This window comes from Lonchura striata, chromosome 6 (genome assembly GCF_046129695.1).
Source record: "Lonchura striata isolate bLonStr1 chromosome 6, bLonStr1.mat, whole genome shotgun sequence".
NCBI classification, from domain to species: Eukaryota; Metazoa; Chordata; class Aves; order Passeriformes; family Estrildidae; genus Lonchura; species Lonchura striata.
This window is the reverse complement of record NC_134608.1, coordinates 56,650,606-56,678,010: the sequence shown is the minus strand read 5'-3', so window position 1 is coordinate 56,678,010 and position 27,405 is coordinate 56,650,606. Positions and strand designations below refer to the sequence as shown.

Below are 27,405 nucleotides of genomic sequence, written 5' to 3'. Positions count from 1 at the left end.
GTGTTTAGATGATTCAGATAGCATTGCTTACATTTTCAGTCAAATCCCAGTACAGTGTGTAGGACATGGGTGGGTCTGTAAATTAATGAATCTCTGTAGTCTTCTGCCTGAGTCCTGCTGGTGGAACACAGATTTCCTTTTTGTGCAGTCTGAATAGACATTGGCTACTTTTGCTGCTATTAATAGTGAAAATGCAGACTAAATTGGAGAATTTTATGTTTACATTTTCCCTTGTTCTTAAGCACATTGTATAATCAATCGTGAGTTCCACTGCTGATTTAAGGATTTGCTGTGAGAACAAAGATTTAATAAAAATTGATTATGATCCAGTTCAAATATTTTATGCTTGATAGAGGTGATTAAATTTCTCTTTGGTTTACAGAATGTTCTAGAAATTTGCGCTAGTCAGAGGAAGGAAGTTTGTAAAGTATTGTTGTGGGTTTAATTTTTGTTTCCAGTGGCACTACAATGCTCCTGGTGTGTTCTGTAACCAAGGACTGATTTTTCATCTCTCTTCTCACCGTACCATTGCATCCTATGAAACCCATTCCCCTTAGAAATTATCCCTTATAAGCTCTTATCCCTCACTTTTGTTGTTTGTATCACACTGTCTTTTAAGTTTTGGACCATCAGTGGTTGCTGTTGAAGGTGTGAATGCTGTGAGGCAAAGCCAAGTGTTGCACATGCACACTGTTAAACAGCTGTGGGAATGTCGGAGTCCAGCACATCCCTCTGGCTGCCCTGACTGTCTCAAGACCCTGGCAGGGGGCTTGGAGACCCTGGCATGAAGTCAAAAACAGATGTGGTTTTGATTTTAGCCTGTGGAAAAAGCTGCCAACTTTGTATGAGGAATTACAAGCCACAAGGGTTTTAGTAGTGTGTTACTTGAATTAACACAGGGTGGAAAAGTAGAATTTTGGGGTTTTTAGAATGGGGTTCAAGGGTGTCACGATGGAGGAATTTGGGTGTGTCCTGGCCTTCCCCTTTGTCTTGTCCTCTGTGTCTGGGTGTAATGGTGACACTTTTCTGTTGGTTTAAATTAGAGATTCACAGTCTAACATGGGTGATGGGAATTGGAAATAAATTACAAACACAGACATGTTGTTTTGAGTATATAATGTGGGAGCCACCCGAGGCTCGGGCAGAATGCCATGGCCTCCTTGCTAGCCTGAGCTCGGCAGGTCAGAGGATGTTTAGATAAGAAGAGAACACAATCAGAAGCATTCCAGGCTCCTTCTTTGTCTGCATCAGGCTAGGGAAGCAAAGACCCTTTAGGATCTCGGGGTCACCCTGACCCTCCGAACCCAGAGGTATATGGCATGGGAAAGCTTGCAGAAACAGTCTTCACTCAGTGATGGCTCCAGAAACTACCTGCAGATACTCCCACTACCACACATGGTGATTTGTGCTTGTGTGACAGCTGTCAGGTGTGCTGGAACCAAGAGATCAGTTTTGGACAGGACAGATTAACTATCCTCCTGTTAGGATTCTTATCAAACTGTCTTTGTACTGCTGAGTGAGTTGTAGGCTGTTCCTGGAGACACCTTTTGCTCCGATTTGCTCAGCTGCAAAGGAGGGGTGATGATAGTTTACCAATGGGATTCCAATTTCAACTTGCTGATATTTATTTATTCTGCTTTAAATAGTCAGCAAGTGAGAAAAACGTCAGTGTCAGTACTTCAGTGTCTTCATAGAACAACAAAAAACTTACTTAGAAAAGGTTATTCTTTATTATCACTATTTATAATATTCTTATTTTTTATTATTTATTTATTATCTTATTTATTATCCTTTGGCCTAAAACTGTTCTTACTATATGAAAGGTCTAATTGCAATTTGCTGCCTCTATCTTCAGTGTTTTGCAAGGTGGAAAATACTGCTTCTCTGACCTACCATGCTATAGCAATGATTTTTTCATTTTGATAAACTATAATTTCAAGCAGAGCTGAAGACAAAATTAATTTTACAGTTCATCAGATTCTGGGGAGGAAGAGAGAAGCTTGGCTTCAGTTGTATTAACACTGCCCATTTCATGTATTAATATAAAATAAAATTAAATTAAATAGGGTGTTTTAGTTGACATTTCTTTCTGAAATCAGGTCAAGAATTCCATGTATATGACTTTAGAGGCTTTAAAACTCTGAAGAACAAAGCATGGGAATTTCTTTGTGAAAAGAAACCTAGCTAAATATAAATTGAACTTCTTTAACTATTTGTTAGGGTTCTAGACAGCCATGTACATAGCAGCTGTTCTTTGTGGGTTTTCCAGTCAGGCGAGATTGCCAAGAGATTGACTGACTTTGTTGGCAGCTGTTAAAAAGGCAAATGTCAGTCTTCCACTACTATTTGTAAAATCTGTAAATAGTTACTTGTTCTGAAGATGTTTTTGGGAGAGGGAAAAGCAAAATGATAGCTTTATCCTGAAAGTGGGAGGGAGGGAATCCATGAGGTTCTCTTCTGTCTGTTGGGCCACTTTCAACTCTTCAGCATCAGATAGAAAAGTGGTTTTGTCCAGTACCTAGAAATAATTTTTTAGGTTGTAAGGTTAGAATCAGCCAGAACTGATAGCAAACATGAATAAAACTCTTGAGTAAGAATATATGCTTTTTTCTGAAAATAAAGTCTTTACACATAGAGATTTCCTGTTATTACAAAGCCTTTGCTTGAATTTCTGAATTTCTGTTTGGGTGTCTGTCTACTGTTATAGAATATATTTTAGGTTAGTCTCTGCACAGAAGCCAGAATAGGCTGTTCCAAATTATTTTCTTCAGACATCAACTTTCCACTAATTACCTGGTATTGGGATTCAACTACAAAGATATTTTGTTATGAATAGGAAATACCAGACTAGTGTGTGACAATTCAATTTTTGTGTGTAGTCTCTTCAGTGGACAAATGGGATTCTAGAAAGTAAAGTAGCAGAAAATGTGCCTTGTTCAAGAGCTAAAAAAAGGTTTTTTATTCTTTTGAGATGTAATCACTTTTAGAAAAAGGAATAAAAAAGTCCTCTATGTGTGTAAAATAAAATTTCAGTACTCTGTTTCTGTTGTTACAGTTTATCCTGACTTATGCACCATCAGTCTGGTAGCTGTTGGGGATATGAATAAACACATGGACAAGCTGCTTTTCTGGGAAGATGTGTATGGCTTTGACATGTCTTGTATGAAGAAAGCTGTCATTCCAGAGGCTGTTGTGGAGGTGCTGGATCCAAACACACTGATATCCACAGCCTGTGTCATTAAGGTACCATATTACATAATCCTGAGGAGGCAGATGAGAATTTTTCTTGGTTTATGGAGGACGGGCAAAAATTCACATGGCACACACAAACTTTGACATCTTCAAAATTTTAAAAGTGCAGTAAGGTTCTTGCTGCTAAAACTGGAAGGTTTATATTAATTGCTATTTTACCAACTTTGAGCTTTTAGTAAGGTGATTTTCCAATATTTAGACTGTTCTGTTCTATGATTTCTTCTATCCAAAGCCAAATTTACTTTGGCAGTGCTCTACTGGTAGCAGTGCATGCATATCCCTTTCTAATCCATGCTGTCATGACCACTGTCCAGCTCAGATGGCTTATCAAATTTTGTCATTGTGCAGCATGTAGCATAAGAGTTGTGCTGAATGGCTTTATAGTCATTTGTTCTCATTTAGCAGTCACGATTTTTAAAATAACTTAAAATCAATGCATGTGCTTGTTTGCTGGAGTTACAGTACAAAGTAGTAAAATTAATGAGTGGAACAGTGGCATTATAGGTAAATTGTTTTAATCAATAGCTATTCCACAGAACAAATGGATTATATTTTGTAGGGAAAGTTTAAAAATGTTCCCATTCATCATTATGATTATTACAGAAGGTACTTCGGTGTGTTTGCTGACATCATGTGCTGCTTGTTCTGTATAGTTAGTAGTGTAACTTTTCAGGAAGCAAAACATTCCCTAAAGAAAGACAAGGCAGCATGAAAATTCATAGAAGGCTTTGGGTTAAAGATCATCCAGTTCCAGCTCCTTGCTGTGGGCAGGGACACCTTCCACTATCCAAGGTTGCTCAGACTTCCCTCCAAGCTGGCCTTGAACAATTCCAGGGATGGGGCAGCCACAGCTTCCCTAGACAGCCTGTGCCAGGGCTCCACCACCCTACAGTAAAGAATTTCTTCCTAATACCAAAACTAAATCTAACTTCTTTTAGTTTGAATCCATTCCCCATTGCTACTCCATGCTCTTTGAAAAAGTCTCTCCATCTTTCTTGCAGGTTCCCTTCAGTTGCTGGAAGGCCACAGTTGGGTCACCCCAAAGCCTTCTCTTTTCCAGGCTGACCAATCCCCATTCTCTCAGCCCTTCCTGGCAGAAGAGGTGCTGCCTTACCTTGGTGGCCTCCTCTGGACTCACTCCAACAGTTCCATGTCCTTCCTGTGCTGAGGACCCCAGAGCTGGGTGCAGAAATCCTGCAGAGAGGAGGGAAGAATAACCCCATGTACCTACAGAAGCTGGGGACCTCCTGTCCTGAAAGCAGCTTTGCAGAGATTAATTTGGGGGTTCTGGTTTACACCAAGTTGACCATGAGCCAGTTAAACACACCCTTGTGGCAGAGGCAGACAGCAGCCTCCTAGGCTGCATTAGGAAGAAGACTTATCACCAGCAGCTCAAGAGATGTATCTTCTCTTGCACCCCAGGGAGTTGGCTGTACACCAGGGAGGTGAATTCTGGAGTGCCCTGTCCAATCTCAGGTTCCCCAGGGCAGGAGTGAGATGACTGTCCTGGAGCGAGTCCAGTGAAAGACTGCAAGGGGATTCTCTAAAGATCTTTTTAAACCTCATTTATTCTGAGATGGATACAATCCAATCTGGCAAATCAAAATCCCCTAGTTTTAACCCACACCTGTTTGATGGTGTAGTTTACCATGTGACTACATGAACAAGGGGTAAAACAGGTCAAGATGCCTGTGAAAGCTGTTCACTCTCAACAAGGGGCAGCTGCCATCAAGAAACAACTTTCCTGAACAGAATGAGCCTCTATGTGTAGTTCCATACCAGTGCTAGTGAAAGTATCTGTTTATTTGGGCATGTGAGGGAGAGGAGTTTCAGGTCTTTTGTCACATGGCATTAGGTAGTTTTTTTTGTCTCTTCCCATTTTTTGGAAAGCTGAAACAGTATTGCCTTATAAAAGTTGTCTCATAATGAGAACAACTGAACAACCTTTGTCTAAAGGGAGATCTTAATTGACATTCCTCACCATTACTGACAGAATTTTATTACCCTTTTTGACAGCATATCGACTGCAATACTGCATCCACTCCAGACTTGGAATTCTCTTCAGATTTCACCCTGAGCATTACAATGAGCACACAGTGTACAGTAAGACAATTTCACTTTCTTCATACATGGTCGGTACTGCATTGGACTAAGAGACAATCCATTAATTACCCTTCATTTATGCCTTGAAACATTCCTTTCTGCAGTACAGAGGTGTCAGATGAGCTCTTTCTATAATGAGAGATGGATGCAAAGCTCCAGTAACGGTGTTATGGGGCAATGCAGGTGAGGAAAGGGAAGGGTAAGGAGCCTTATCACTGGGATCTTTCTGTTTTATTCTCTAGCCCATTTTCTGAAATACAACAAAGTCTGGTGTTAGCTTGCCTAAATAATACATTGAGCTTTCAAACACTACATAAGCAAAGGCAGGATGGCCTAATTTTTACAGTAATTTCAGTAATTTGCTTTTATATGCAATACAAATTCTAAGTGCTTTCTAACAATTTGTTAAAATACCATCATCAAATTTGACAAAGGAGCATTACGCTCTGAAATCAGTAATAAAAACAGAAATTTTTGCCCTCTGGAGTATTGTGAAACTTCTGGGAGCTTTCATGCTTAAATCACATCACAAAATCAAGTGTAAAAGGGTAATTTTTGGCTTCGTCTGATATATTGAGGTAATTTTGCTACAGCTGGTTTATTGGGATTTTGCATGAGTATGCAAAGAAGAGCTGCATGCTTCCTCTGGACAAAAGAATATGTTTCTGTATGATATGAACTGCTTAGGGTGATGACAATATCTTGCATGTCTGCATCAGGCAATGTAATTCCTGGTTTGGATGTTAGGTCATGCTGCTGCATTTGCCAACATTTTTGCAGAGCAGCAGTCTGCATAAGAATTTGTTGGTGTCAAAAAGTAAAATTTTCCCATGTATATAGTTTAAATCATTATCATTTTTAATTAGTAGGTGTGTAAAATACTTCATATTTACTTGTCATTTAGTCAGTTATCACCAAATTAGGTGAATACACAGTAACATTTTTGGGTTTATTAAATAGAAGTCTGTGTATACAAATGGAACCCCTCCTGTTTCAAGGTATCATAGGATAAATCTCGTTGCCTCAGGGCAGAGTCAGGTTTGATTTGAGATCAAGCTCCACAAGCTCCACTGCAGCCCTGGTTTAATTTTCTTAATTTGGCCAGATTTGAATAACTGATTAAACAGGAATCTTTAAGAAATTTTGGTCATGTTTCTGATGTTTGGGTAAAATAAAATAGCTTATTTTATAAACATTGTTTTCCCCAGCACTAAGCTCTTACAAAAACATCATTTCTGTTCTGTGATTCTGTGGCATCATTGGCATATAAATCAAGATGTATACCTGAAATTTGTGACTTCCAAGAAGAAGGGGAGAGAAGTGGGACGAGAGCAGTGTTTCTGAAATTTTGCAGCGCATGCAGGTTCTAAAAAATGATCAGAATGCTGTAAAGTATTTTGCACTTCATCATTTCAGTTTATTGACACTTCGACTGAAATTTCCACAGTTTCTATGATTGATTGTGGAAGTTTAGTTGAAGGTTGACAGTTCATCCATCATATCAGGCTGCCTAACCTTGCAGTAAATGAACAATAAAAGTCCATTATTTATGTTGAAATTTTTGAGGAGATGCTTTAAGATTGCAATTTGTCCTTTGAAAATAATATTTTATGTATTTCTTGTTTGCATATGTTTTGTTGTTCTACTGGCTTTTCATTTTCTGCACAAAAAGAGAAAGCTGCCTACATTTCCCAAAATTCTAGGGTTTGGTATTTGTATCTTAAGATTTTTCAGGGTTTTTTTCAAATATGAACATTTTTAAATATCTTTGCTTTATTTACAAAAAATACTCCACAAAACCAGCAAAGTGGAAATCCATCTTTACATGCTTGCATTTTATTTGGAAGCAGCTTTTCCTCAGCCATGGAAGTGTGGAAGCAGGTTTGCTTGTCTTATTCCTGATGTTGCCATCAACATTGCTGATAGCACAGCACCATCAGAACTAGGACTGTGTCTGTTGAATAATCTGTCCTTAGAAACCAGGTGACTGAAAACTGTAGGGGCACATAGTTCTGCTATTTGTTCTGAGGATCCTCTTGCAGAGCAGCTCGTGGTTTGCACTGTCCCTGGCTGCTGGAGCTCACTTTAGATTGAGGGTGGCTTTGTGTGGTGGAAAAATTCTTCTTTTAACTTGTGTTTTTAAAGAAAGGCTTAGTAGTCTTTTGTTGTTTGGTTTTATGATTGTTTATTGTAAGTTATCTAAAAGATTGTGTTTTTGGGCTGCTGTGGTTTGCTTAGCATCTTAGGTAAAGGCACACACACCTTTAGTCATCTTTTTTGTTTTTCGTTTTTTTTTTTCTCTCCCCCCGCCCAGGGTTGCTGCTCTCTTTTATATGGTACATGATGTGTTAAATGTTTATAGGGTTTTTTAAAATGTTTATTATTTATATTAAATGGTGCTTTTCTATTTTAAACGAATTTGTGAGTGTTCACATTACTAAGAACATGGAGGTAAGGAAGAAGAAAGAGGGAGGACAGGATAGGCCTAAATCTCTCTATCTTAAAACTTTTGACCTCTATGTACAAAATCAAAACTCCCCTGTATAGGACCTGAAACCCCCCTGTACAGTACTTAAAAATTCTTCCTTTTACTTTGTGACTATTTTTAGTATAGTATTTAAACTTTTATGACTTCTTGTTCTTCCTACAAGGTTGGTAAATTGTTCCATGGCTCAAATCCAAAATTACAGCTGTTTCCAGCTGCCTGCCAGGGTCTCAAATGCTTCTGACCTGGGTCCGAAATATCCAAAAATGTCTGAGGGACATTTTGAGTTCTGGCTGTGTGGATGGGTTTCTGTGCTCCCTCCCAGGGCACTGTGTGCATGCAGAGCAGTGTGAGGCAGACATTTCTGCACTCAAGTGTGTGGGCAGCATGGAGTGCATGCACGACTGCTGGTGCTGAACTTGGTTTTGCAGAAGCTTTGCACTGATGGGAAGTAATTTAGCAAGTAGGTAAGAGAAAAGGGCTGTGGGCTCTTCTGGTTGGAGTGTGTAACATAATGGTTGAAGAGCTAAACTCTCAGCTGGTATCTCTAGAAGTAACAGCCTTATCAGGGTCTGCTGCTTCCTCCCATCAGCCTGTTTGTCTTTGCTAACAGGACAGGATGCTGGAAAGGCTGACAGGAGTCAGAACCATAATTGCAGTTTTTTAGCTACTCATTACCACGCTTGCTTTGGTCATGGCTTGGAACACCCCCAGGATCCCTCAGACAGGAGAGGCTGCACTTCATGGTTCTGTGGCAAAACCATAGAATGCTTTGATTGGAAAGGGATCCTAAAGATCACCTAGTTCCAACCCCCTGCCATGCCCAAGGGGGTCCCCCCCTTGTTTCAGGTTGCTCCAAGCACCACCCAGCCTGGCCTTGAACACTTGCAGAGGTGGGGCATCCCCAGCTTCTCTGGGGAACCTGTGCCAGGGCCTCACTATCACCACAGTAAGAATTTCTCCTAATACCAACTCTAAATCTCTCCTCTTTTAGTTTAAATTCCTCCTTGCCCTGTCACTATCTGCCCATGTCAAACAGTGTTAAACTCTAAAATCTGTCCTTAGTTTTCCCTCAGCTGTGTTCTGGGTTTGGATGAATGTACTAAGGATACGAATGCCCAGCCATCATGATGAGCTTGTGTAAAATAGAAAAGGCTATGCAGTTCACAAAGCTAAGAACAAAGCATTGACACATCTGATTTGTTTGTCCTTCCACCTATTTGAAACTACTCTCATATTTCTATGTGACCAAAAAAACCCCTAGCAGAATCATGCTCATAAGAGATGAGTCTCATATCTTACTGTAGGTGCATCTTGAGTGTATTGCTCCTGTAATACATTGAGTCATAGCCTTAAAAAATTATTAAGGCTCTAATTTTTTTTTATTTCCAGATGTTCAAGAAATTAAATAAGACTCCCCAAAACAAATCTAATACACAAAAGAAATAAAAAATGATTGAGCAAAAAGAAACATTTTAAATGCGCTCTTTTATGTGCTGGTTAGTCTTTTAGAAGTTCTGAGACGGGATGGTGGGGTAGTTAATGTTTTTTTCTGAGAATATATTGCTTCTGTTAATTTTTCTTCATTCCTTGCATGCTTTGCCACAAAGAAGCATTTTCTATCATTAATTTTATATATAATTATTTTAGCTTTCAAAGATTGCAGATTTTCAAAGTGTGAAACGGTTGCATGATTCATCATATGAAATTGTTCCAAAGTGCTTCTATTACAAGTTCACTTGATTTCGATCCTACAAAGATAATAGCAAAAACAAAAACAAAAAAGAAAAAAATCAATTAGCCTGCAGAAGTGCATTTTCCTAATAAAGAGCTAGAGTTTGTCACTGTTGATTTTAATGAGACATCTGGCTAATATCAGTTAGTAGATGCTGCTAGAAAAATACTCCATTAATTGTATTCTAAGTTGATCACTGTGTGAGCTTTTGAGATAAAATATAATGGTGATTACCCTCAGTATAGAAATCAATTGACAAACTTTCCTTTTTGTTTGCAAGCATTTCCCCTGTGAGTCCATCAAGGTTGATCTTTCCTAGCTGAATAACAATATCCCCTGAGAGGAAAATGGCAGTATCTCTTCATTGCTCCCAGGAGACTTTGTCAAAGAGCAGGGTATGTGTATAAAAAGTGGGAGGGAAGAAGGGGGTGAAAGAAGGATAATGAACTAGAGAACGTGACTGATGTATTAAAACCTTCAAGAGGAAAAAGGAAATTGAGTTGATTAGAGCAAATAATTCTGAGTAAGGGAAAAAATCTTTGCTTGTTAAAATTTTCTAAAGTGTTCAGCAGTTTCATTTCTTAATATCAGGTCTTCCACTTGGGAGCCAGCAAGAAGTGTTACCGTATGAATCTTTGTTCCAACCTTAGGTGAGAAACTAAATTTTTTAAGCAAGAAGTTGGAAATCTGGTTTGGGTACCACAGTTAAATCCACCTTGAATGCTTGATTTCTGAGTAAAGGAAATACTGCTCTACCATGTTACAAAGCAGGTTTTATCCTTCTCATCTGTTTACTTATCTGTAGCCTCCTCTGCAGTGATGTCCAGATTATTAATCTTTAAACCACAAAATTGCTGGGTTTTAATTGCCAGGGGTTTCTTTTCCCTGTGATAAAAACGCAGCAACTCTGCTGCATGGATGACAAACATTCCATCTCCATGCTTGGATAAACTCCATCAAAAGCACATTATCTCCCACTTCTGTGGCCAGCTGTCTAATTGTATTTGTTGTAGCCACTCACTGTTGGAACATGATACTACTGAAGAGCAAGAATGATAAATTACTCACTGTAGGTGATAGTGATGATGATAATTTTTAATTTCCTTGTTCCTGAGTGAATTGGTAAGGCTGCCTTTGAGTTCTCATAAGGAAAGGAGCGGTCTCATTTGTTTTGTCCTGTTAAAATGCTGCATGTACAGACAGCCATTTTCTTTAGGAAAAAGGCCTTATTCAGATGTATTTGAATTAAAATTTAGACTTTTCTTTGCATTTCAGCTAAAGGCTCTGAGTGGAAGAGTGTAAATAACGTGTACTCATTTGTTGTATGTTAAAGCTGTTTGTGGTTTTATTATATTTGGTACATGTTACATGAATAAATGAGGAGAAAAATAGTCTTGAAATCATTTAGCTGGAAGGGAAGAAAAACAGTTTGAAGACAAGTGAATCTTACTAGGAGGACCTGCTGAAATTACAGTTTTTTCATATGTTTGCATGGACACCTTAGAAACCCTCAGTAATGAATGAAGACCTTAAGCTACATGAACTCTTCATCAAAATGTGGGGTTGACAAAATTGGGTAGGAGTTTGTTGCTCCTATTTTAATTTCAGGAGTATTTTATTATTACTTGAGTGAACTCTTCTGACCTTTATAGGATGTTGCTCTGCAGTCTCAGTAATGTATATCTGTTAATGTATATCTAATCCTTAATGTGTCCTTCATTCCTTATTTGGCCACCTTAGTTCCCTGGGTAAATATATTGGCTTTGTTTTGGGGTTGGAGTTTTTGTCCTCATAGCTTACCTTTTCTCCTGGCAAGTTATTTGAGAATGGGAAGAATAATATTTTGGTAGTGTTTCCTAATATTTACTGTCCTTTGAGGCTTGAGCATATGTCAGGCTGGAGTTGTAATTATTTATTACCAGTTTAGAAGTAATTTTTTTCGTTTTCCTCTTTCATGGTATTCAGGAGACTGGCACTTGAAAGATTTTTCCAAAGAAGGTTTAAATTCTTACTGATTAGTTGTAGGTGAAGTTGTAAATGAGCTGTCAAAGGTGTCACAAAAAGATGATAGAAATTGCAGTAGGAGAAATAACAGCTGTCATTTTGCTTAAAAAAAAAAAAGAATCCAAGGCAGTAGCTGTAAATCATCATTTAGAATTTATGGGGAAGTTATTTGCTTGTTCCTTTTCTTTAGTTTGACTTGTAAAAAAGATGTTTAATGAAAATCTGGCCAGCCGTATTTAATTTTCATATGCATGTGTCTGATTGCCTCTAGTATGCCACTTGCGATATTTTTTCCTTTGATTTTGCTGCATGTGATAAGTTACACAACAAGAGGGGAGGACCAAATCTTACTTCAAGTTGTAGACATTGGAAATCTCTTTCTTTGTAGTATTGCATATTCAATAGATGCTTGTGATTATTATAGCTGCTGCAATTTGGGATACTCTTCAAAAGTCAAATGAAAGGAAAATATTTTGAACTTCACTTTTACAGAAGTATTTCTCTGAAATGCACTTAAACATAAAAGATACATAACTGTGCATTTCAACATAAACATCAACAAGTTACAAAAAGAAAGATGGGAAGGTATAAATTCCGTAAAAGAAGATAGTAAACAAACCCTCAATATTATAGCTAGCTTTTTGTTATCAGGTATTTCGACTTTGATTTGTGTCAGTTTTTAGATTTGTGAGATCTTGTTTTAAATACACAGGACTAGTGTTTGTAGCTAAAATTGAAGAAAGCAACATGTACGTGTACTTTATTTCTACTTTTTCATCAAACACATCAGTTTCTGAAGTGGTGCAGTGCTTACACTAATACAGCTTGAGAGTGGTGGTGGTTGTTTTGGTTAGGGGTGTTGGGAGTGTGTTGAAACAGACCTGTGTGATGCTGTCAGGGATTTTAATTTTGCAGAGCTCTTTCAAGGAAGGCTGAACCATTAGCTCAGTTGGTCAGAGCATGGTGCTCCATAATGCCAAGGTTGAAGCATTAATCCCATATGGGCCATGAGTTCAATGATCCTTACATGTCCCTTGCAACCCAGAATATTCTGTGACTCCCACTGCTTCATGTAAAATCACAAATTCTAATGGTTTATATTAAGCTTTTTGCAAAACACTGAGAGGACAAATTATTAGAACTGTGTTGTGCCCTTGTATCTTTCAGTACTTTTCTGGAGGCATACATAAAATTTTAGATTGAAAAAGAGCTTCAAGATCATTGAGTCTAACCTCTAACCCAGCACTTCTAAGTCCAGTACTAAACCATGTCCCCAGGTGCCACATTAATGTGACTTAAATCTCTCCAGGGATGGTGACTCCACTGCTTTTCTGGACAGTCTGTCCAACACCTACCTGACAGCCCTTTCGGTGAAGACATTTTCCTAATATCCAGTCTAAACTCCCTTGGTGCCACTTGATGAGGCCATTTGCTCAAGACCTCTCTTTAGGGAGTTGTAGAGGGTGAGTATGTCCCCTCTGAGCCTCCTTTTTCCTGACTAAACCCCCCGCAGCCCCCTCAGCTCATCCTCATCAGATTTGTGCTCCAGACCCTGCCCCAGCTCCGTTCCTTTCTGTGAAGCCTCTCCAGTACCTCCTCCTCATTCTGCAGAATCACCTGTGGATTTTAGGAAGCTCGGTGTGCTCTTTGTAAGGGGTCTGTAGATATCTGTGTTAGGATCTCTGGCTTGAGATCCCTTTGGCTTGGAGCAGACAAGAGATGACAAAACAGCTCAAAAGCAGAAAGATCTCAGAACACTGACAATATAATTAAAATTTTAAGTATAGCATTGTGTTTGAATGAACATATATGAATGTACACAAACTATGGAGGACCATACAAAACAATCAATTTCTTGAGAACAGCTGGTGAATTTAATACCTCCTATAGGGTGTGTGTTCAGAAATACAACTGAACTTACTTCATTAAAATAATGTCTAATTTGGATAAATTGAGTGCCTTTCAGGGTGATGTTACTGGCAGGCAACACATGCAATTTATCAAACAAAATCTCCCATATGAAATCAGGGAGAGAAAAAGAAGGCTGGATGTTACTGGGAGGCTTTGGCATAGAGTTGAGATGGTTATTGTTCTCTGGATATTTGCAAATAACTTTCTGTTGAGCATCAGCTTTAAAAATTTTCAGTTTCTTATTTTTAAACTGTAAACCACAGGCTATGTGCATTGAAGTGAGGTATATTAATTCAGTGCTTTTTTGCTTTTTGTATTTCCTCAGCTGTAATTGGCTTGTAGAATAGCTATCATGGGGAATATTAGACAAATTTTGCAGGTGGTCAGTAACTACTGGGTTTTGTATTAGACTTCTTATTTTCCCAAAGGTTTAAAATATGAGAGATAGAGATTAAACACGCTGTTGGTAAAAACAAATTATACAGATGTAACCAATTTCAGAAAGGAAATCATCAAACCAAGTCTGTGTGTGGTTGGTTCTTCTAGTTGGCTCAAAAACATTTTGAAAGTAATTAATGAAAGATACTCATTAGATTTCTCAATTGCAATATGTGCTCTTACAGTTAGTTTTCAAAATGTCATTCAAGCTTTCCCCTCATTGTATTTAACTTAAAAAATTAATTTCTGCTCAGCTAAACAGGGCTGGGGTTGTCTGGTGACACAACTCACCAGAGTGTGTGTTTCAGTTTTGGGGTGCCCCCACTGCCCATTTTTAACTGACAGAATTTTGAGGCATTCCCAGAGCTGTTCACAGGAGCATATCCTCAGGAACTTGAGCAATAATTTTTTTCTATTTTTGGTTTCTTTTGGCTCAACAGTTATTTCAGTGTTCAATATTGAAGAATACCTATCCATTTTAGAACTTAACAAGAAGAAATTAATGAATCAATGTAGAGCTCTTGTTCTCTGTAGTCCCTGGAGCTCTGATTAAGGTGATCTTTGTGATGCCTAATAATTATTACTACTACTCTATTAGATATCCAAAGTCAGTGTTTCAGGTTGTTTCAGATGGGGAAACCACTGATACTGTAAAGAATAACATAGTTATTTATCTAATAATTTACAAAAGGTACAAATTTGGTTTCCCTTAACAGGAGAGGCAGCAGGGAACACTTTGCTTGTGACTAAGTTTCTTTTCAGCCTGAACTTGGCTCCAAAAAATAGTCCTCTGGAGCCTTTTCTCAGGGTAGCATGTAGGGTGTTTCTGTCACCTCTTTTTACCAAGTGTATGGATTTTTGCCTCCACCTTAGCTAGGTCTGTCTGCCTGGAGCTTTTGGCTTTTTGATCCAAGATGTAGCTTGGTTGTCTCATTTTCTCTGGAAGCCAGATTTTTTTTTTCCCCTCAATGTATTTTTGTTGTCAGAACCTTGTTTTCCTGCAGTAATCATGTCCTAATTCTTATTTGTAAGTATACCAGCAGTATTGAGCTGATGGTTGAAAAATATCTTATGTGACTTGGTAGATCTCTGACTAATGTCCAGAAAAGATTGTGCATCAATAAATGGAGTCTTATGGGTCAATAGAACTTTGTCAAAACCTTCTCAGTCTTTACTCAAAAGGTATATTAGAGACAAGGCTTTAATTCACTTAGGAATGAGATTCTCAGATTGAGTGATAGGACTTTACTAAAGGGCTGGAGGAGTCACTGTTTCCACTGTCTGATTCCCATTTGTCATGAAGGACTCTCAGTGTCAATTTGTTTTGTACTTTGATTCTTCAGCCACATTGGAATTTGGAACTTGCCAGGCTTGTCTGGAGTGCCCTTTGTTGAAAAGTAGGTACTTTAGGATAGTTTTACTGGTTAAATGCAATTCATTGTGTTGGCAACATCTGTTTTGGGTTTAGACTAGAGAGGAAAAATACCAGAATGACTTATTCATATTACATATTTCATAGTGATAAAACCCTATACCCTGATTTTGTAAACATGTTTTACTTTTTTTTCTGTCTCTATCTTGTGTGAATCTATATGAAGGGTGTGCTATAGAAAGTGCATTTTTAGGTTTTCAGAACAACCAGTTTCTTGGTCCTGGACTAGGAGAAGAACCCTGGTGCAGTAAGAGAGAGGTTACAATGGGTTGTTTGCTGTGAGTTCTCATGGAACAGGCTTGCCATCACTGCATTGGTACATACTTTCTTTGGATGCAGCTGATTTGGGAAAGTTCCTTCCTCCCATGGCAGGGATGGAGAAGGACTCTCCATAAAGTTATCCAGATGAGTAACTTTAGCTCACTGTGGTTACTCAAAAACTCTCTTTGGGTTATTTCTTCAGACTGATGTGATAGAGAAGCACAGCTACCTTGGTACCAGGGTCTGATGTGCTTTAACCTTTTTACAGGACAAGAGGAAGCAAATAAAGGTAAGCATGGACAGGATTTCACAGGTGGAAGTGAAGTGGATATTTTATTAGCATCTTCTATTTTTTATTTGGGTTTCTGGGACTCTCCTTTAAAAGACTGAGTGACTAACAGTGTCAATGTAGTGCTTTGTGTGTGAACATTTTATATCTATTAGTATTAGGAAGAAATTCTTCCCTGTGAGAGTGGTGTGGAACTGGCACACGTTGTCCAAAGAAGCTGTAGCTGCCCCAGCTCAGGAAGTGTTCAGGGTGAGGTTGGATGGGGTTGGAGCAACCTGGCTTGGTGGAAGTTGTCCCTGCCCGTAGCACAGGGGTTGGAACAAGATCTTTTAGGCCCCTTCCAACCCAAAATAGTCTATGATTTCTTCTCCTATTCAAACAGGAAGAAAAGTCCCACTAATGAATTAGACACTGAAAAGAGAGGCTCTTGAGGTTGTGAGTGGGGTGGCAGAAGAGACAGAGAAGGAATCATATGGAGAGTTACTGTTAGAATCTATTAACTGCTGCAAGGGCCAGCAGGAAGCATTTGTGCATGTTTTTCCTTATTCTGTGTGTGTAGTAGAGGAAGAAAAGGATTCCCTGCCTGGTTGTGCTTTGACTCTGTTCACAGGGGGCTTCTGTGGAAATTCCAGTTTAGCCACACAGCGAGTGAAGAAACCATGCAGAATCTCTTGTGGGAGGGATACTTGGTGTGTGTTTACCGAGGGTCATGGACAGGACAAGGACTGAGTTTTGTGCTTGTGGATTTGCACATCTGAAAGGCTGTTGCAGTTAAGGTGTGTGGGTTGTTTTGGAAATCCATACTAAAATCTGATGTGTAATAAAATGCAGTTACTGTGGGCTGAATATTCTCAAGTAGAGCAAAGGTGTAATGGCATAATTTTTTTTTTTTTTTTTTTACCTAGGATTTCTAGCATACTTGAAAGTGTAAATACAAGCTTGTTCCTCTTGATAAACACTTGAAAAGAAGTAGAAATTCCAGTAAATGCATATATGAATCATAGAATTTTTCTTGAGTGTCACTGTTATTACTTTATCGTATTTACATTTTCACCTCTTTTTTTATAGGCAATTGCTGGTTACTTTGATGTATTATTTGAGAAGAACTGCCACAACAAGGTATTTGGGGGTTTTTATTTTAAAAATGTCTTTGAGAGATGAGGATTTTATTTTGTGTCAAGGTATTCGGCAGTGAGTCTATTTTGCTGTAGCAAAGACTTCATATGCATTTGTTTGGTAATTGATTGATGTGGTGTGATTTGAAAAAGCTTATTTTTAATCCAACTCTTGAACTCTCCCATTGCAGGTCTTGTTTTCAACTGGTCCCCAGTGTACCAAAACACACTGGAAACAGACAATTTTTCTCCTGGAGAAGCCAATTCCTGTAGAAGCAGGTATATTTCAATTCAGTTGGGGTGCAGCAGTGGTTGTGTTACAGTGTTGTTACCATTAAATCTAGATATAAAATATTTCAAAAATTACATTAATGTCAAAAAGAACTAGTAAATAAATCTTCCAGTTGCTGTTGAAGGAATTTTTCTGTCTCATCAAACCAGGGAAGTATCTGTGTACAAAATTCTGGTTTAAAATTACACATAAATGTATGCGTAAGTATCTTGTAAGTGGGCATATATCTTACACTTGTATAGCTGTATACTGGAATTTTGGTAAGAAAAGTTCTGTATCAAAGCATTTCTGATGCAGAAAATTTTAAGAATCAGAACATCGGCATTCTCTTAATTTTGACATTACTAATATTCTGAAGTACTAAATTTGTCAAGTGATTGCACAGGATTCCTTGTCGCCCTCCTGAACTGTCCTGTATTTAAAGGGATCATGAATGTATGCATAGGTTGTATCTGCCACAGTGGGCTTACTCTGTAAAATGAAAACAGTTTATAGAACTCACAGCTGTGAACCTGAAGTACTGAATATGTTTACTTGATAGAGTGTAAATTTTTATAAAATGGTTAAGTACTGTGATAAGTTTCACCTTGAATTTGATGCAAGTAGAAGGGTTTTCAGGGATAAGCAAATTTCAGATGATAAACTGTTGAGATGAGGTTTTGAAGACTATAAAGTGATGCTTGGTACTGGTTTAATTAGTTCTCTTCTTGAAGTCTTGGAAGCACATTTTGTATAAGTAGTCAAATATTCCTTGTTTTATAGACACAAGTATATCCATGACCCTCATGGGATGGTAATGCAAGAGGATGGACATTCAACATGTCTTAACCTCTTGCTCCTGTAGAATTTTCTTTCAGACTCTCACAGACTTTTTACAGTCCAAGGAAATGAAGCAGTTATATTTTTATTTATGTTATTTTATTTGTGTCCATTTGACCACCAGATATTTACTCCCCACTGCTGAACTTGCACCCAGTGATGAATCAGTTGTCTTTGAGGGCCCCTTTTCTTTACAAACTAGCAGGACCAAAGGAGGAGCCTCAGAATGGGGCTCATTTCTGCTGGGCAGTTAATAAACTCATGGTTAATATGTGCTCCTGACCTGAGCAGTTTGTAAATAGATCACGCATACTGGGGAAAAGCATAGAAAAAGTTGTGTGGATGCTTCTGCACTCAGTTGAACTACTTTTACAGTTGCCTCTTCCAGCTACCAGGCATGACAACCTTTTACCAGGAGTTTCTTTCCTAGAGGCTCTGAGGTTTGTGATATCTGACAAATTACTTCTGTCTTTCATGCTTTGACTTTTTATTCTTAAACAATTTTTATTTGCACTTTCTGAAGTCCTGTCACTTCTTGGGGTGCACCTATGCTTTGGTGCATTTGTACTTGGCTTGTGTTCACTTCAGATTCTCTTTCTAGACAAGGCTGACTAAGATCTCCTTGCTGCTACTCATTAAATCTCAATGTCACAGAGTGAATGTTTAAAAAGTGCAATGACATTTATTAAAATATGCACATTATTTCATATTACAGAGATCATTTGACATTATTCAACTGTGTGAAATTACTGGGAGGTGTGCCTCAGCCTGGAGTTCTGATCTAGGTGTGGTGACTTTCTGAAGGCAGCTGCAGAAGCAATGTGCTCTGGTTGTATGAGCACAACCAACTTGACCTTCAAGATCACTTGTGCTGTAACTCCATCCTTCCTTTTTATTAGCTCGTATTTCTTAATATTATTCCCATAACAAATCTTTTTACAGCTATGTTTCTCTTTCTTTCTGCCTGTCTCCTCTTTGTAATTACTTGAGTTCTCCTTTCCCATCCTTTTGCCCATTCTCTCTGGTTTTAATTCTTACATGAAATTACCACTTAAATCTAGGATTGTCTGCCTTTTGCTTCTAGTGATCAAGAAGATTGGGATTACAAAAGGAAAGGAAATGACATCAGGAGTTTCTCTCAGTCTTAATTGCTGTGGGATATTTGTTGGTCACTAATGACATAAGCTCATCAAGCAGAAGGTGCTTCCTGATACTTGTATAGGAATGTATGTTGATTTACATGATTTTTCTGGAAGAACTGTTCCCTTTCTTGATCTCTTGACTTTGATCCTTTTCCTTCATTGTTCCAAAAATCTTTCTCCTCAAGACATGTTGTTATAAGTACAGATTTCCCTATCTTCCTTTTTCATATTCTTCTCTTTGTCTAAGTAGTGGCTTGAATATCTTGATAATTTGTGGTTTGCCAAATTTTTTTGTTTCTTCAGTCTTTCCATTTTCTCAACTAAACAAACTCCTCAAGCTCATTTTGCAGTCTGTTTCAACGTGCACTTCCAGCTGTTTCTCTTGTCCCACTTGTCAGTGAATTAGCACTTCTTGTTGCCACTTCTCATTCAGCCTGGCATGTTGAACCACTCCACTCTGAGTGCACTGAGCTTTTAGGGAAGCCTTGTCTTCAGAAGGGCTTTCCTCAGTGCAAGTGAACTGGAGGCAAAAGTAACTGTATTAAACATATTTGCATCTTCTGAAGCCTTTCCATCCATCCCTGTGGTTACTAGTATTCATCAGGCCTCTGTATAAATTCTTACATAAAGAAATACATTATGGCAATCGGAGAAACATCAAAAAACATGCACTTTTGACTAAATATATTCATAGAATCATTAAGGTTGGAAAAGACCTTTAGGATCATTAAGTCAAGTCATCAACCCAGCACTTCCAAGGACAGCACTAAACCATGTCACTGGGTGACACATCTACAGTTCCCTGGGCAGCCTGTTCCAGTACTTCACAGCCCTTTCCATGAGGAAGTTTTTCCTAATGTCCAATCTAAACCTCCCCTGGTGCAACTTGAGGCTGTTTCCTCTTGTCCTGTTGCTCATTACCTGGGAGAAGACCAACTCCCATCTGTCTACAAGCTCCTTGCAGGGAACTGGAGAGAGCCCTGAGCCTTCTTTTCTTTAGGTTGGGCCCCCCCAAGCTCCCTTAGCCACTTCTCATCAGACTTGTGCTCTGGAGCCTGCCCCAGCTCAATTCCCTTCTCTGGACACACTCCAGCACCTCAGAATCTTTCTTGTAGTGAGGGTCCAAAAACTGACCCCACAATTCAAGGTGGGTAATGCCCAGAACAGATCACTGCCCTGGTCCTGCTGGTCACACTAGTGCAGATCCAAGCCAGAATGCCATTGGACAAGATAAACTCTTCTTTTTTCTAGTAAATATTGGAAAATAAACAGAAATAATGCAATTTGAATCTTACAATAATCTGACCAGTGTTACCATGATGGCATTCACTTGTGGCCTTTTAATAGGTTGTGAAAGAAGAATTTGCTAGTGGAAAACACATTCTAAATGATTTCTTGTTTTGAAAGCAGTGGCTGTTTTTCCCCAGTGAAGAAAAATGGTTCCCTCAGATTTTTCATTCTGAGTAAAATAATAAGGCTGACTAAAAGTCCCTTATCAGATGCTTTATAGCTTTTGGGGCCATGTCTGGAGTGGTTATAAAGCACTGATTGTATTTGATTTTGCTCTGTAAAAGAGGTTGAGTTTTCGGATATCCAAACCTGCTGGGTATTTAACTGGAAAATGCTCCTTTATGCCATGGGAAAATTGTTTTGTTCTGCAGTGTGAACTAGCTAATTTTCTCAGCTGTTTGATGCCATGGTATTTGTTGTAAAAATAGATCTATTTTCTCAGCCATAAAAAGGACTGAATGTTTTGATCTATTCTAATGATAGCAAGAATCAAGCAGTTGCAAGCCAAAGGATGGGTCTTAGAGCTCATCCTGCCTCCTTTGCTGGTCCTGCTGCAGCCTGCGGTCCATGTACCATGTTTGTACATCTCTGGGATGAAGTGAGAGAGGTTAATTCTGGGTCCAAAGGTCTGGGCAGGGAGGCAATAAAATCTACACCTAATTAATACTGATTATTTGCTGCTGAGTTTCAGCTTGATACCTGTGGTAGGTAGCTTTGTATGTAATGGATATATGCAAATTGATATATTTAATGGCCAATTTCTGTTCACTTCATTTAGATATAATGTGTGAGTGGGGGATAGCTTCTTACTACTCATGTGTTCTGAAAAACCAGTTTTCTTCCTCATGTACTGTGACAAGAGTCTTGAAACTGATTTTCAGTCAAGTAAAACAAAATAGTGTCAGCATGTTGGATATGCTTTAACTGTTTAGCAAGCAATTAAAGAAACTGGAGAAAGAAGCAATATATCTTGGCTTTTCTCAGACAAAACAGTGATGTATTGTAGACTCCCTACAGAGTACAAACCTTCTCTTGGAGCCCTTTTAATAGCTTGAACATGTCTTTATTTTGAAGATTGAAATTGAGATGCCAAAGCATTATCTTTTTCTCCTTAGTGGTCCAAAAATGAGTCGCTTCCTTTTGTTGTTGTTGAAATACTCCTGCTAAGCAAACAAAAAATTACATCATTCTCATTTGGTCATCTCAAGAATTTACTAAATAAATCAAATGCTTACAAAAATTATTTTAAAGGACCCATGGAAACTTTTCAGTCATAATGCATTAAGTTAAAACCCAGCTCTGTATGCAGGCAAAGTCTATTAGCAATAAAACAGCCTATTGTCAACGTGTGTGCTCTTGATATTGCCTTGCAGTGAAAATAAAATCTTGATTTGTTTTTCTATGGTGTTAAAGGGGCTAGCACTGCAAAGCTGGAGCAAAACTCACATGACTAAGTTCCTGTAAAATCCTTGATTATCTTTAGCTCCCTAGTCTCTGTAATTGGAAAGCTGTTTGTAAATTTACAACTGAAAGAATGTTGATTTGTCTACTTAGACAGCACTATTAAAAGTAGGAAAACAACACTGGCACGATTAATCTGTCTGAATGTTTTGATGCTATACTGAAATACTTCAATATTGTGCATCCCAGTTGGATAATTTGGCTCCTAATTAAGATTTTAATGTCTGTTTTGCCTGTCTACAGCTGCAACATAGTGTCTATAGAAATCTGTTTCGTTTATTTACAAGTGGCACCTCCAAAAATGATGCTGGCTTTTAAAATCTAGTAAATGTTAAAACCTGAATTTTGAGGTCACACTAAGACTGGCAAGTCTTAATGTTGTATTTATCAAAATCTCCATTTTAACATGATCATGCTGACTTTTCAGGAACAGTTTTAAGTCTGTGTTTCAGGGCACTAAATTGAGAGAATCTCTTCTCATGGCTGTTCTGTCTCACTGAAAGATAATAGAAATCCATATTTAGACAGGAAAGCTGGGATGGACTGATGACACAGATGTGCCATTCTGGATGCCTCCCTTTGCAAGTTCTTTAGCTGAAAGGGAATATGGTTCAAACAGCAACAACAGTCCGGTTTTCTCAGAATTTTCTCACACTGCTGAGAGAAAGCTTGGGACAAGGCTATACAGTTTAGAATCTCCACTACAAAAAGTGGTGAATCAAGCTAATTCTAGGTGAGTGAGTTTGGCCACTGCAGCTCTCCATTGTGGAGGAGCTGGCTTTCATCATTCCCTATGGCAGCTCTTTGTGGTGCCTGAGCTATCTGGGAATCTGTAGTGCACACACGTTACCTTAAGCAGCCACACAAACCTGGCTTGCCTCGCTCAGCTGGCAGGGGAGACTTTTCTTTGTAGCAGCCTCATTCCTGGGTTGTCTTGAGCAGTTGAAAAGTGTCAATTTGGTATAAAAAGACCTCAGAGAATATACTCAGAGCATGCATGGAGAAGACAGACCCTCTGGATAGCTTCAGCAGAGGGTGAGGAGCAATCCAACAGAAGGAGATGGCAAACACTTGATTGGAGTAGCCAGCCCAGAAGAAGGGTGTCACAGGTCAGTGGGTGATACCAAAAGGCAGTGGCTGCTGTTCAGAACAGAAACTGCTTGTTGGATCATACTGGGTTGGAGAATTCAGTAGGAGAAGAGGTCAGAGGGGAAGGTGGCAGTCTGTGCACAGCTGCAGGTGCCTGCACTTTAAGAGGATGAATGGGAAGATTAAGGATAAGTTCCTGAGTTTAAGGGAAATGCTCTTGGTCCTACCACAAACTGTTTCAGTCTTTCCTTGTTTTCCATTGTCAGAGGATAAGGTGGTATATGGAAACCATTGTCTACCCAGAGTAATGCTTTTGATACTTCCTGTTTTTTCTGTTGCAAGCTAGAAGTCAGTGTTGCATTAGATAGTGGGTGCAGTTATTTAAACTGGATTGTGTTTAAATTGTCAGCTTCCAGCAAGGACAGCCTTGCTGTGCAGAGCAGTGTCAAATCGTGCTGGTTTGTGACTGGGAAGGCACAAACCCCCCCAGTGGCTCTTCATAGTGTAGGGGATTTTAAAGGTACTTTTCACCAGCAGTGCAGTAGTTTGTGTGTTTAGCCCAAAGCCCACTGCAGCTTTCTAGCAGCTCTCTGAAACAATTCCAGTGAGCTCTTTCATAAGATTCTTAAATTTTAATGGTGTTCAGAATAAAGGTTTGAGTCCTGTGTTCTTACTTGGCCCACTGTTATCTTCATAAAGCTCTTCCAGGGAAAATAAAGAAGGAAACCTGAAAGACTTTGATTGCTAGTTGCCTTTGGTAACTCTTTTGAGTCTTTTTTGGGATCAGAGAGGGAGGAGACATCAAGTTTTATTGGAAGGCAGGGTAGTTCTTCACATTACAAGCTCATTGCCATGGGTCAGTCCAATCTTTAAGTGGCTGTTATGACTATGCATGCAAGGGACTGTGTAGAATCTTTGGTTTTGATCAAATCTTTTATAGACTGAACAAACATGGTTTTTTGGGCCTGAACACTCTTGATGATGGAGGATGTCTGCACTGAGAGATACCTTGGCTCACAGACTGCAGGCTGGCCCCGTGTGTGATTGTATGGCACAGACATAAGTGACAGATGCAATTGCTTACAGTTTTACTGGTGGCAAAAGTCAGAATCAAAAGAAACTGGTTCAAGTGTCAGAGCACCAGTACTGCAGAGCCTGCAATCAGACATGCAGGGAGTCAGGATGGACATAGGGATGTCTTTTTTCTTGTACTAGCCAAGCTTACACAGCACTTCTCCTGAATTCTTCTGCTTTTTCCATTTGGGGGAAAATTTCAAGCCTCCCTGGGGGATAATAAAAATGCAGGGAGGGGATGGTAATGGATTCAGTTTTGTCCTAATCAAACTGCAGTGGCACTGTGTGGTTTGCTTGCATTCAGCTGGACGTGATAAGAGCAAGGTGATGCAGCTGAGTCCCAGAGACGGCTTCCTCCAGGCAGCTCCTAGGACAGAGAATGGGGGAAAACATCCGTCATTTTCTATCTACATGACATTGATTAATTGTACAGAATTGCCTTTCAGTTACTGCTGTTGTTTGCTTCAGCCCTCAGAAAACGTTGCTCAGAAAAGCACATTTAATGTGGCTGCAGCATAAGGAATCGCTGGGGAAAATGAATGGATTGCTTTGTTTCATTAACTGTCTTTACAAACAGAATCTGAAGGTTCTGTTCTCTGCAGTCAGCTATTTATGAAATTATATTTAAGTTTTTGCTTCATTTTCATTGTTTTGTATTAATGTTTTAAATGGGAAGATTGAAGTGTGGATTAATTGAAATAATGGAATTTTAGTTTACAGAGGCTCTTTAGTCTTACTGAATTGTAATTACAGGATGTTAAAATAAACCAAATAGGTAATTTTGTAGCAGGTTTGAAAATCTGTGTGTTCAAATCAGGTTAAATTTCCTAGCTGGAGTGAGACTGCAATGCCTTTTTTCTTTATCTTGTCCTTCTCTCTGGCAAACCTGTCTCTGTTTAAATAATCTGTGAAACCATTTTCACAATTCTCTGCAAGTTGCATTGTGTTATATCAGTCATTTGGTTCCTAATAACAAAGCTGCACAGGAGTTGTAGTAGAATCTCCAGCTAACTGTTAAATGATAAAAAAACCCCCAAAATTATAAAAAAATTTTCTTCTTCTGATCCTTGGTACTACAGTTATTCTTGTAGATAAGCCTTCTTTGATATTTATACTGCAACCTTTAACAAAATGTCCTGCAATTATAATTTATAAGTTGGACTTTCTGTCAGTTTACTGATTGTGGATGCAACTGAGAATTGTGCCAAATGGAGACCTCCAAATGCTTCCTGAATTTGAAACCAACTTAGTTTTGAAATTGATATTTGGTTTTTTTGTTTTGGTTTGGTTTTTTTTTTTTTGCAATAAGAGAGCTTTTTAATGGGATATTAACAGTGGCTTTTAAAATCACAGTGAGTAATGAGCAGCTGGAAAATACCTTGGATCCAGTGGGATAGAAAGCAGCAGCAGTGGATGTGGCTGATGTGAGCGATGAAGGTGAATGAGGCAAGGGAGGTCTGATGGAAGAGTAGCAGGGAACTTCCTGCAGTAGATTGGGATCATGGCCTGCTGTAATGTGCTCTGCAGAATCCTCTGTGAGGATGTGGACTTCCTAAATGTACACATTTACAAATGTATGTGTTTATATTTTGTGGGTTGCATATTCCTAATTTACAAATATTCCTTAAATCAAAGGTCTTAGTAAGGACTGAAAAGAAATTGAGATTAGGTTTTTTCTTTCTGTGTAAAAGCATTTGCTCTGGGTGTAACTGGAGGACATACCTATCAACTAGTATGACACTGACAATTTGTAAAACAAAACCTGCAATTAATAATGTATGTATTTCAAATGCCACAGAAATTTCTGTGGTAGTTTCCTGTCAGATTAAAAAAATACACGGTCAGAATTTAAATGAAATGCAATGCAAATACAGAGCACATGGTCCATACAGCAGGGAGGGAATATGCTTTAGTGACTTCATGGTTTTAGTCCAAGATGGTGAATATATCCAAGGGTTACAGTGGTTTTCCCCAGGCTCTTCTCCAGATTTAACTGCAGTTAAGTTTGACTTACGTTTGTTGTCAAGAGCTTTGAAAACTTGAACTTCTGTAGACTTTTAAAATTCTGATTTATTTGGAACAGCTTCACATGCAACATGGATGCAATGCATCTTTGCTGTTAGTGTGAGTGATTCAATACTGTAACCAGAGCAATTCCTTCTTGTTTTTTCAGGAGAGGCCCTGAGAGGAAAGATCACAGTCCGCAAAAACAGAAAGGATCCGCGGTCCCTCTTCATCACCCTCTCGGTGAAGGACACCCAGCAGACGTACAGCCTTCAGTGAAACTCTGTCCATGTCTGGGAGGGGCTTAATCCAAATGCTGCATTTGACTGCTGATAGCTGGTCTGGAATAAAAATAGCAAAATCTTGGGTTTATGTGTGTGCGTGCACACAAGAATATGGAAAAGTTTCCTAGAGCTGAGATTTACAACAAAATCAGATCCTGCTGCTTCATGGGGTGTGAGGAAAGCAAGAAAGATTGGTTTGGGTTACCTGAGACTTGCTAGGTGAGAAAAAATGAGCCTGAAGTCTTCCTGTAAGGAACAATAAATATGATCTCAATAATGTTTTGTTTTTCTACTGGCAAAATCCTTGTATAGTATTTTTTTGTGAAAGAAGCAGCTTAGTCATGTGTCAGTGCACCTCAACAGTAGCTGGAAAATCCCAATGGGAATAATTTTTGAATTCCAGCTGCAAGATTGTGGCAAGAAAGACAGTATTTTTACTACATTTCTGCAGTTTAAAAGTTGTACACATTTCAGTTACATTTGTCTAAATAAATGAACCCAGTGTGATATATAATGCAGTTGCTGCTTTCCTTGTGTTCTGTGTAATTGGAAATTCTGTCTATCCTGCGATGGCTCATTTATTTGTGCCCACAGTTTTTTCTCTACTAACCTGTGGGGGTGTAGGTGGATGGAAGTGTGTATCTTAGCAGCTTTGGGAAAAACAGCAAACAAAAAGCAGTTGCTGGAAGGGTGGGTATGGTTTGGCTTCTTACAAAAACACTGGACACTGAAGGGTTGACTGTTCAAGGGAGGGGGATCTACAATGTAGGTATTCATTTTAATTCCCTTTAGGCGCCTTAAATGTCCTGATTAGCATATGGATGTTCAGGAACTCAGCTCACATAAAGGAATGCTCAGGTACTGATTTTAGATCCCACAGTTTATGCAAATGAGGCTGCACACAGTTCTTAAATTGTCTGTTTTC

At 38.8% G+C, this 27,405-nt stretch overlaps 1 protein-coding gene across 1 annotated transcript in view; it reads left to right on the top strand.

Moving 5' to 3' along the window:
• Positions 1-26,998, top strand: part of PRMT3 (protein arginine methyltransferase 3) — a 56,245-nt gene extending 29,247 nt beyond the window's left edge. The window contains exons 11-15 of the mRNA XM_021528530.2: positions 3,056-3,243; positions 5,269-5,355; positions 16,979-17,029; positions 17,217-17,304; positions 26,366-26,998. Coding sequence (XP_021384205.2) covers positions 3,056-3,243; positions 5,269-5,355; positions 16,979-17,029; positions 17,217-17,304; positions 26,366-26,475 — 524 coding nt within the window. The 3' untranslated portion in view covers positions 26,476-26,998. The remainder of the gene's footprint in view (positions 1-3,055; positions 3,244-5,268; positions 5,356-16,978; positions 17,030-17,216; positions 17,305-26,365) is intronic.
• The last annotated feature ends 407 nt before the right edge of the window (positions 26,999-27,405 follow it).